The sequence below is a fragment of the Carassius carassius genome, chromosome 38 (assembly GCF_963082965.1).
Source record: "Carassius carassius chromosome 38, fCarCar2.1, whole genome shotgun sequence".
Lineage (NCBI taxonomy): Eukaryota > Metazoa > Chordata > Actinopteri > Cypriniformes > Cyprinidae > Carassius > Carassius carassius.
Genome location: NC_081792.1, coordinates 29,426,034 through 29,437,580, shown reverse-complemented (window position 1 = coordinate 29,437,580; position 11,547 = coordinate 29,426,034). Strand labels below are relative to the sequence as shown.

General features: G+C 39.7%; 3 protein-coding genes across 6 annotated transcripts in view; 2 read left to right on the top strand and 1 right to left on the bottom strand.

The window, feature by feature from the left end:
- Positions 1-3,436, top strand: part of LOC132119755 (ankyrin repeat domain-containing protein 13C) — a 17,420-nt gene extending 13,984 nt beyond the window's left edge. The window contains exons 9-13 of the mRNA XM_059529989.1: positions 723-884; positions 1,211-1,290; positions 1,371-1,469; positions 1,554-1,654; positions 2,925-3,436. Of these exons, the coding sequence (XP_059385972.1) occupies positions 723-884; positions 1,211-1,290; positions 1,371-1,469; positions 1,554-1,654; positions 2,925-3,055 (573 nt within the window). The 3' untranslated portion in view covers positions 3,056-3,436. The remainder of the gene's footprint in view (positions 1-722; positions 885-1,210; positions 1,291-1,370; positions 1,470-1,553; positions 1,655-2,924) is intronic.
- LOC132119759 (lysyl oxidase homolog 4-like) overlaps positions 1-11,547 on the top strand; it is a 174,054-nt gene that overhangs the window by 126,210 nt on the left and 36,297 nt on the right. The gene's annotated exons all lie outside the window — the stretch shown is intronic.
- Positions 4,627-10,914, bottom strand: LOC132119753 (serine/arginine-rich splicing factor 11-like). 2 transcript variants are annotated; one of them, XM_059529986.1, is made up of 12 exons: positions 10,650-10,914; positions 9,359-9,492; positions 8,011-8,120; positions 7,847-7,936; positions 7,716-7,765; positions 6,598-6,728; positions 6,455-6,530; positions 6,264-6,377; positions 6,076-6,165; positions 5,121-5,213; positions 4,878-5,037; positions 4,627-4,802 (listed from the first exon to the last, which is right to left on the bottom strand). In XM_059529986.1, the coding sequence occupies exons 1-12, from the start codon at positions 10,769-10,771 to the stop codon at positions 4,629-4,631; spliced, it is 1,344 nt and encodes a 447-aa protein (XP_059385969.1). In that variant the 5' UTR covers positions 10,772-10,914; the 3' UTR covers positions 4,627-4,628. The 2 variants fall into 2 exon arrangements, with proteins under 2 accessions (XP_059385969.1, XP_059385970.1); XM_059529987.1 differs by lacking the exons at positions 9,359-9,492; positions 10,650-10,914 and adding exons at positions 8,319-8,439; positions 8,541-8,695.

Sequence of the window (11,547 nt, the reverse complement as noted above, 5' to 3'; positions counted from 1 at the left end):
TATGAATCAAACTCATACAGGTGCCCCATATTTAGAATTTTTGGGTCATTTTAACTGCCTTTCTGACGCAGTATTGTCTGTTGTTTCACTATTTTGAAAATTGCTCTACGAGCGACACGTGATGATGTGAACACTCTGTGATGAAAAGCTTCATTTAAAGAGAGTCACTTTGTTTCAGAATGAATCAGCTGTTTTGAATGAATTGGTTGAGTGAATGATTCAACGACTCACTTATTAAGACAGTGACCTGCTGCCAACTTCTCGATTTCAGTTTTGTATTTAAAGTGTTTATTGAAAAAAAAATTCAATATTAATAATATTTTACAAAATGAGTTATTAAAATATTTAATTATTACAAATAAATTTCAGTATCAGTATTTTTAAAACCTTAATCTATAGCATTGTTTATGTAGTTGTAATTGCAGTGTAAATGCAGCTTCTGTGCCAGTTCTGCAGTGAAAAGACGGATTGTGTTGATACTGATTTAATTTGGTTGTACCAGCTCTATGTTGTCTTATTATTGCAATTGAACTTGATTAAATGTGAGAATTTGGCATTAAAGATTAAACAGATGTCTAAAAAAAAGTTGCTCTTAAACGTCAAAATGTCCATTTAAGATGGGAAATATGAGCTGTTAATGAAAGTACCAGATTGAGTGTGAGGAATATGTTCTCTCGGAGTCGTCTGGAAGCTTCCTGAGGCTCTCGTTGACGTTCCCGCAGGAGCGAGTGGGGAATTTCCTGGCGGATTTCTACATGGTGAACGGCCTGGTTCTGGAGTCCAGGAAGAGACGCGAGCACCTGAGCGAGGAGGACATCCTGAGGAACAAGGCCATCATGGAGAGCTTCAGCAAAGGAGGGAGTATCATCGAGCAGAGCTTTGAGGTCAGTTCGCTTCTGCAGGGTTTCTTAATTCACCCGTCCACAAATTAAAGCCAAAGTTCACACACACACACACACACACACACACAAAATTACCCCATGATTTACTCACTCTCAAGCCATCCTAGGTCAGTACATAATTTTCATATTTGGGTGCACTATCCCTTTAAGGCCTCAAGAACTCAAGAAATGTAGTGTCAATTAAACCCTGCAGAAACCTGATTCTGGTAACGCTGTGATGGTGTTGTGACTGTAGGTTACTGAGAACATTAAATATAGTTCATGGATGAATTGTGTATATCTGAACCTCTGTGTGTCTGCTCTCTCAGCCGGTGAGGCGTCAGTCGCTGACCGCTCCGTCTCCGAACACGATCTCCTGGGAGGAGTACATCACCGCTGAGACGGGAAAGTACGTCAGACTCCATCCCACTCAAACACATGGTGAGGGGAGCGTCTGGAGGCTCATGTCCTGTGTCTGCTCTCTTCTAGGGCTCCTCATCTGGGCCGAGAGCTCGTGTGCAAAGAGAACAAGAAGAACTTCAAAGCAACCGTAGCCATGAGTCAGGACTTCCCTCTGGGCATCGAGTCGTAAGTGTCCCGCGTCCAGCAGACTCCAGTCCACGTCTGTGTGGGGTCTGATACTGATCGCAGCTCGTCTCACTTGTTTTACAGGCTGTTAAATGTTTTGGAGGTCATCGCACCCTTCAAGCACTTCAACAAACTCAGAGAATTTGTTCAGATGAAACTTCCGCCTGGATTTCCTGTCAAACTAGGTAAACAGACACACTTTCAGAATGATCCCTTTAATGTTGTGGGAATTACTGCAATCACTGACTAGTTTTAAAGGGATAGTTCAGCCAAAAATGAAAATTGTCATCATTTACTCACCGTCATGTCGTTCCAAACCTGTATGCGTTTCTTTCTTATGTTGAACATAAAAGAAGATATTTTGAAGATTGCTGGTAATCAAACAGTTGGTGGTTCCCATTGACTTACATAGTATTTTTTTCCTAATATGGAAGTCAGTGGGAACCACTAACTGTTTGATTACCAGCAATCTTCAAAATATCTTCTTGTATGTCCATCATAAGGTCATACGTACAAGTGTGAAACTTTATCTAAAAAAATTGTTTTAAGAAATCTCAGCACTTAAACAATAGTTAATACATTAGTGAACATAAAATAACAATTAGCATTATGTTTTGACAGCATTCTTTGTTAATATTAATAAAAATAACTGTTCATGTTAATTCACAACGCATTGACTGATATTAGGGGTGCACCGATATATATCGGCCGATGATTAATGCCTAACTAATAAACTGTAAAAAAAATTCATTGTAAACTAATAAACTGTAAAAATACAATGCAAACTAATAAAAAGTAAAAATACATCGTAATCTAATAAACTGTAAAAATACATCGTAAACTAATATCAACTGTAAAAATACATTGTAAACTAATAAACTGTAAAAATACATCATAAACTAATAAACTGTAAAATACATCGTAAACTAATAAACTGTAAAAATACATCGTAAACTAATAAACTGTAAAAATACATCGTAACTAATGAACTGTAAAAATACATCGTAACTAATAAACTGTAAAAATACATAACTAATAAACTGTTTAAAAAAATACATCGTAAACTAATAAACTGTAAAAAAATACATTGTAAACTAATAAACTGTAAAATACATCGTAAACTAATAAACTGTAAAAATACATTGTAAACTAATAAACTGTAAAAATACATCGTAACTAATAAACTGTAAAAAAATACATCGAAATCTAATAAACTGTAAAAATACACTGCAAACTAATAACCTGTAAAAATACACGTCAGTTTGATTAGTTTTAGTATAGTTGATGTTGCCTGAAGTGCTTGTTTGGTTCTTCAGGATTTTGTAAAATATTGTGAAGATGATTTAATGCAGTGATGGCACATTTGGCCATAAAATGAATATTGATTCATTTGGAAGCTGGGTGCATTAGAATCTCCATGCTGTATGTTCTGATGATGATGTGCTTCTCTTCCAGACATCCCTGTTTTCCCCACCATCACTGCCACCGTGACCTTTCAGGAGTTCCGTTACGACGAGTTCGACAACTCCATTTTTACGATTCCCAACGACTACAAGGAGGATCCCAGCCGCTTCCCAGACCTCTGAGCGTCCCGCGTCCCCCTTCATCTCCCTCCAGACCTCGCAGGTGGAGAGGACACACTAGATGTCATGTGGACACTAAGGGATCGTGCATCACTACATGATGGAGCTTTGGACCGAGCTCCTCACCAGAAACACGGAGCGCGTCGCTTCACATCCCCTCTGTGTAACTGGCAGGAAATACGGCATTATAAATTATTACACAAGCCACGTTTTCATTTATATCTTTGTTACAAACTTGTATACTTCACTTAAAGGAAGCGTGTAAACTTGGCGTCTGTGTATGATTTGAAACCCATCACAGAAAGCAATGTATATGTACATTTCTTAGTGTAAATACCACTTCCTCCTCCAGATCTTTTGCTTGCTGCATTATGGGAAACGGGCTTTTTCACTTGGCCCTTCAGTGTATGTTTGTTCGGATCATTTGCTTTCATCCTAGCGTTTATGGATCGTACAGGACCGGATGTGAATGTAGCAGAAATGTTGCGATGGACGGGACTCTCTCTTTATTTTAACCTTGATAGATGAATGTAAATAGATTCAAATTTAAATATGTTTTCCAATGTAGTATAACTGACGAGTATGTTTATTGAGATGATGTAAAATGTTCCAGAGACGTGTGGAGCTTGTGTCACGTTTGCACCAGCAATATCCCGTTGGACAGTTTCCTCTTTTAATGTCCCTTGTGTTTCGTTTTTCTTCTCCGAATGGAAACCAGCTGCAACGCTCTGTGACGCACTACTGGCTAGTGTGGAAACTTGCTGTATTCCTTTTTTATTTTTGTTACCAGCTTCTTTTTCCTGTGTTTGATGCCGTCTTTAGAGTTGCTTTCTGCCTTCAGTACTCTTCAGATTTTCTCCCATGATGCATTGAGCTCCCGGATGTACAGCAGGAACCTTGTATGAACCTGCTGCACTTTTACATGACGAATTGTAATTAAAATGTCCACATATCAGTTTCTTTGTTTGGGTCCAGTTGTCTTTATTAGAATATGTATGATATTCGAAGGATGACGACGAAAAACTGGCTTAATAATTGATACAGTTTATAATATTTGCATTCAATTACCGCAAAAATGTTATTAAATGATCTATAGCTCTACAAACTGAAAACAGACACTTGGACGAATGCTCCTTGGTTTTGAAGGAACAAACAGACTAGAATTTATACGAAGTTTTATTTTAAATTCATAACATCGCAAACAGTACACAGAAGTCATTTTCTTTGCAAACTAGTCTTGCGAGTGCACTACAGAAAAACACACTGTGAGTGACCCGCGAGAAAAAAGTTCTTCAGTTTACGCGAAATTCCACAAACGAGTTTAAAATGACAAACCAACTCAGGCTAACTATGAAAAACAAATGCAATTCCATAAAAAACAAAAAAACAAAACAAGGCTTGACAATGTTATCCAAGCACTTTTAATTAGAGGGTGATTGCTTTAAATAGAAACTGCTAACAGACATAGCCTACACTAAATATACAGTATAAGATCGTTCCACGAGAGAAGAAACCGCTCTAGAACACACAGCAGATTCGGAGCATGTGGTTGTAAAACTCAAAGGAATGATCTGCTTCAGTCGCTCATGTCCATGTCTTCGTCTCGCTGGTCTTCACTGTGTCCGTCTGACTCTCCGCGGCCTGCGCTGTCCGCTCGGAGCTCTTTAGCGTGCGACGACGAGACGGCGTTGGAGGTCCTCTCGTGCTCGCTGTCGTAGCCCTGCTCCTCCTCGTCGTAGTCCCTGGTCACCTGCTGAACAGAGACAGGACTCAGAAGCCGGACTGGAAGGTGAAGCGCAGCTGTTGACTGGATAGACAGAGGTACCTTCACATCTCCCTTCTCGCTGTCGGACTTCCTGTCTCTGTCTCGGTCCTTGTCTTTGCTCTTCTTGGTGTCGGAACGTTCTCTTTTGTCCCGATTTCTGTCCCAGTCATCCTTCCGGTCTCGCTCACGGTCTTTGTCTTTCTTTTTCTCTTTCTTGTGTCTGAGAGAGAGTGTTTCCAGGTTAAAGCGGGTCTGAGGAAGGAGGCGTGATCGTGTGTGTGTGTGTGTGTGTGTGTGTGTTACCTGCGAGGAGACGGTGAGCGGGAAAGTTTCCTCTTGGGAGATCGTGACTTCTTCGGTGATCGAGATGCACTGCGACTTCTCCTGTGCCGTTTGCTGCAGGAAGACACATTCGTTTCCATCTGATCTAAACCACGGTCATTTACTTCCACATTTAATCATTGTGCTTTTAAAGATGAAAACCCAAGGCTGGAATGACAAACTTTCAGGACAAGACTCTGGGGTTTAACAGATTATTCGTCTGAAATATTAAGTCTGAAACTCAAAGGTCGTCATATTTGACCATTTCAAGTTTTATGCAGTAGAATGTACTTAAAGAGTAACGATAATAATAAAATGCTGAGGATTTTTTATTCATGTTTTTATTTCAACAGTAAACCTCTGGAGCCAAAATAATAAAATGTATATATATATATATATATATATTTTATATTAGAAACATTAATTTTTTTATTAAATTGTATTAAATCATAAATCTTAAAATTAAAACTCACTTAAGATAAAATATTTTATAGCGCTCATCAACTTATTAAATAGTTAACGTTATTAAAACAATTAAAATGCAAACCAAAAGTGGGAAAAAATTAATTAAAACTGAAATCACAGAATTTGGGAAAATATAAAAAGTAAAAAATGTATTTGTTAAACTTTGTATAATTTTATGCCATATTCATGGAAAACTCAAAAGTATCAATTTAAATGAATTGTATGCAGTGATTTAACAATATATAGACATACACAATCTTTGAAATAGGATCAATTGTAATATTCTTCCAAGATGCATTAAAAAAAAAAAAAAAAAAAAAGTCAAATTATGCAGTTTCTGTGTTAAAACATCAAATAAATCAGACAAAGGCAATTCATTTCCTTGGGTTGACATGGATTTCTCTTGTGTGACCAGGCTTCACGATTATGAGTTGGAGCTGATTTGTGATTGGAGGTGTTTCCTGACACTCACCGGCTGGAGCTGCGAGAGCGTCTGGCGCTGCTGTAGCTCTTGGGTGGAGTCTTTGAACGTTTTCTGTTCTTGTCATCCTTCCTCCGATCTCTACATCAGAAACAAACAAAGATCCAGTCAACCCCAGTCGACGACAGTCAGAGATTTCACTTGACTGAAAAGCTTGAGATGCTTTCACCCGTCCTCACCTGGACCTGGAGCGTCTACCGCGGTCCCTGGAGTGAGACTTCCTCCTCCTGGGGCTCTTGGACCTCCTCCTGCTCCTGGAGCCAGATCTGCGTCTGGAGTGACTCTTCGACCTCCTGCGCTCACAGCAAACTCACATCAGACCGTGATCACGCATGCATCTCTACCGAACGATCGAGGCGACTCCACAAACCTGTGTCTGGAGCGGGACCTGGACCTCCTGCGCCGGGATCTGGACCTGGAGTGCTTGCGTTTATCATCCTTCTTACCTGAGGAAGCAATATCTTTAGCACAGTGTCCTTTCAGTTTCCCTGATCTAACACCCGAGTCACTCACTTCCGGGCTCGATGGCGGCGGAGATCAGAGACTGCGCTTCTCTCACTCTCTTCATGGCTTCTTCGATCTCTTTGTTGGAGTCTGCCTTCAGTCCAGAGCTCAGGTTGAGCCCCGAGGCCAGATGATTCAGTCTGGAATCACAGCGAGAGACTGATGAGAACACGCTGAAGCACCACAGTCACACATTAGAATGGGATTTACAGGATAACTGTGAGGATCTCAACAATGGGACAGTTTTAGAAGAATAAAAGCGTAAGAAAAGGAGAATACTCTCTGTATAAATAGAAATATGTGATCTGTGTCCCACTGTGTGATCGAGCAGTTTCATTTTAGAAAACCATCATCAAACAGATTGGAAACTCTTCACATGAAACCACAAAAAGATCGGTTGAACTTGACATCATGAAAAATAAATTTAGTACTGTACTATAAAAATATAATTCGACTTAGAACACTTTTTTTTTTTAAAGGAATCACATTTGTATTCCATGTTTTAAGAGTAAACTAATTTGAAAATATTAATTTGATTACGATTATTTAAATCTTTTTATGACTTCATTTGATTATCAGCATTAAAACATGAAAATTTTAAATTTCTACACAAATAAAACTTTCATATGGCGGTTACTGTGAAGATTTTATAAATATTAAAGTTTATGAATTCAATTGCTTAGACGTACTTCTAATGGTTTATGTAAAAAAAATAAATGAATTAAGAGAAATTATGAAATCGGGGAAAATAAAACCACTTAAAAAAAAATTGATTTCATAGGGACGTGATTTTTTTTAGTTAAACTTAAAAAAATTGTTGAATGTATAATTTCAATTAAACATGCTATTAGATTTTAGAAAAAAAAAATCAAGGGTGCAAAAAAAAATATAACTAAAATACAAATATTTTTGTTTTATAATTTTAGTTTTTAGAAAAACTTTTTTTATTTGTGATAAAAAAAAAAAAGATTTCACAAGGTCTTGAAATTTTGTGTTTCATAATTTCAATTAGACATGGTTACATTTTATTCACCAATAAAACGTGATCCAGAAAAGTTGAAAAGGGAAGAAAAAAAAAAGAAAAGAATCCTAAAAACAGAGTAAACGCTTGACACTGATGGACTCACTTGGGGTCTATGGATGCCATAAGCTTCATAAGCTGCTCGGCTGACAAAGCCTAGGAAGAAAAACACATCAACCATCAGTAAGAATAGTTTTGTAGCAGGGTCTTTGATGAAGGAGCCGAGAGGCATCAAACCTGAGTGTTTATATTGGGTGCCGCCAGGGCCAGAGCTGCCATGGGGTCCAAGTTCGGCCCTCCAAGACCTCCAAGAGAAACACCACCCATCTGAGGACAGACAAAACCTCAGCATGATTACAGAGCAGAGCGCCGCTCGTCTGGAGTCACTGATTGACACTCACAGATGGGACGGGGTTGGGTGTCGGGAGGAGCCCGCCTCCGGGCAGCAATCCTGCGACGGCATTGGCTGGAGCCAGCAGTGACAGAGCCTTGGATTCTTCAGGAATCACTCCTGCAGGACGGAAACGGCCCAATCAGAGCACGCCATGCTTCTCACACCACACACACAGACAGACTTTCTCTTTACATTTGCTCTGACATCAGAACTCGCTTCGTCAGAGGAAGCTAACACATGAGGTCCCTTAACAAATAGTGCACAATACTACAAGAAAAGGAAAGGACACTAGACACACTGCCAAGATGTTATCACCTGAACTTGATTTTTTAAGTCATGAACCAAATGTAAGCAAGCACAGCCGGATCTCCACTGGGATGTGCTCTCAAGTTTCATAAGTGGTATAATGAACAAGCGATTCAGGTCGGCTGCTTCGCTATAAAGCACACAGAGACATCAAGATAGACAAAACAGAGTTTATGATTCGGGTGTCAGCATCACATGACAGTTCATCAATCCACTGATGGCATGACTTACCATTACTAATGCAAATAACATCGCTTTACGGTGCTTTGAGAGCTAAAGCTGATCTAAAACAGAATAAACTTCCAGCAACTAAACTCTAGACTGTGTGTCAAATGCTGAAGAGGAACAGAACTAGAGTTAAACGACTGAATGTTTGGTGAGAGCCTCTGGAATTAATATTTGGGAGAGAGACAAGCTGCAGAAGACAAAACTGTTGGGTGGCATTTTCTGCTGGGCCTGGTTTACAGGACGTGCAGAACCAGGGAAAAGAACTGGAAAACACAACAACAAAAAACAGAAACGACCGTTAAAAAGCTTCTCAGGCCTTTTCAGTCATGTTGAGAGGAACAAAAGCACATTCTAGACCTGACTCTGACTCAAAATAAAAACTAAATGCGGCTGATAATATTAAAGGGATGTTGGCGAAAGATCACAATCGCAGAGGAAAGCCCTATCAAACGCGCTGAGCTAAACACTCATGCATAATGCACTACAGCTCATCTTACCGTACTTTATTAGCATGCAATGCAGAAAGATTCTCTGAGCCTAAACATGAGTGCAGTGCTTGAACAGAGGAGCGATCTCTGTCTGTGATAATAGTTTACTGCAGGGAAACACGTGGGCCAGCCGTGTTTACTTGTCTACAGGGTCACTCTCAGACATCTGCCGGCTCTATAAAATCACACACACAAATGACAAAGAGAACAGTTTAATGGAGGCAGTGAGATAAACATCCGCTCCTGCCCCTCGGGCTTCTGGGATATACACCTGCTACAGCGAAGGGATCGATCGCAGGATGAACGGGAAGATTGACAGAAAGCTGCACAAACCTTCGGCGAACGGGACGACGATCAGGGCTCGGTCCACGAACACCGTGTTGGTCAGATGCTGGGACACTCCGACGGACTCCGGCTCGGCGAACTTTACAAAACACACACGTGAAGTCACAGGCAAGGGAGAATCACTGAAAGAAAATATAGATGCTTTTGCGAGATGTACACACAAGGCACTGCAGTCAAACAGTCACGCTTCAGCACCTGGGCTCGGTCTTAGCTCCGCCGACGGCCTACCTTCACTGCAGATATGACCACGCCAGACGCTTTTCGATGGGTGGAACACAACAGAAGCACAGAACAGAAGTTAGCTAGTGGAGAAGCCTACAATCAGACACCAGGCCTAGAAACGGCACGCATCTGTGTTCCTGAGCTTAAACTGAACGCTTTTCATGTGTTCGGCAGGACATTTACACGCCAACATACAAGCTTTAGACAACGGGTGTCAAAGCGCACGTGTTTGAAAACGATTCCATTATTGTCTTTACATAAACTACAAGTTTAGTGAAACTCTTCTTTATAAAGTGACGTCGCCACCTACTGGCCTGTGCGGAATACTGCATCCTGTGTGTGAACCGGGTTCGTTTTGATTCGTTTCGCAAACGCGTTTTTAGTGCGTCGACCTACCCTTCAAGACCAAGTAAACAATCATATTACAGACATTTAAATTGAATACAACACAATACATGACCTATAAATGTTACTTTACATTTTGAAAACGCAATGTAAGAGCAATCTCAGTTACTTTTTAATAACGTTCTGCTCCGAATCATGTCTTTGAGTTGTTGAAGGGGGACTTAAAAAGCTTTTTTGAAGACCTACGGAAACCCATGAGCGTGTGACGTCATCGCGTACGTCTGTTAAACGACGCATGGCGCTTTAAACAATAAAGCGAAACTACGGTCTAATAAGCGCATCAAACTTCAATAATTAGTGTTTTAATCGTGAGAATTCATCCCGAGGCCTGGTGATAAACGATTAACTAGATTACGAGTAAACATGATGAAGAGTAGTTGAACTGCAGCTGAGTTCTGGTTTGTGTACCGTCAGTTGATCGAGTGATATTTAGCGAGGAATGAGTAGCTTAAAAGTGGAACCCCGCCAAAAAAGCGTGTATTTTAACGCCTGAACGCGATTGGCGGGTTTTGACGTGAAACCCTGACGTTAGATTTATAGGTAACCGGGATGAATAGATTGACGCGTGTTATATAGCTCTCTCTCTTATGAAATACACGTATTTTGGTGTTTTTGTTTCCTGAGAGACGTGTTTTGAACGCTTTCTACTCACTCTGGAGGAAAGAGTCTGAGCTCGTCGATGGTTCCGATGAAGCCGAACAGGATTCGCATCTGCTCCGCGGTGCTGCTCGGCGACACGTTCGTCACCTGGATCACACTGGTGCTGGACGTCATTGTGGATGGCGAGCGTCAATCGATAGACATTTAAATGCGAGAGGTAGAAGCGCGATTCTCGCTGGATTTTCTCCTCAGCGAACCGAGTCAACCGTCTCGCGGCCTGCGGCTGTGTCTAATGGCGCGCGTGCTCGCAAGAACATGGCGGCGCACTAGGCCGATTTCAAAATACAAGTCCTCGGGGCGCGTTCTAGAAACGTACAATCGTTTCTAAGTACATCGAGATGATTAATCTGGGTGCTGAAATATGAAAATTATGTAAAATTACAATAAATACATAAAATAAAAAAGTAATGGTTTTTATATTTAACATATAATTTTGTATTCATGGTTATGTGTTTATGTTATCTTTTTTATATTTTAAGAAAGTATTTTTATAGAGAGAGAGAGGGTTTAGTTTTAGTCTGAATTATTTTAGGACACCGAATTAAAATGACATTAAATTAGTTTATTTCTTAATATTTTGTTATTCTAAGTTACAAAAATGTTTTCAAGGATTTGGTTTTAGTTAACTATTTTATTATTATTTTGTTATATACGTTTATTTTGTTTCAAGTAATGAAACTGTTTAACTTTTGTTTGGTTTTAGGTTTAGTAACTATAATAACTTTACGGAGCACCTGAGACACACTCATTTTGTGTTTGTCATCAAGTAGAAGCCTAAATTAAAAATGTATATACAAAAACTTTATGTTGCATTCTGTGCAGTATATATTTTCACAGTGTAAATGTCTTAAAAAATAAACCAAAAATTAAATAGAATAAAATAAGGAGTG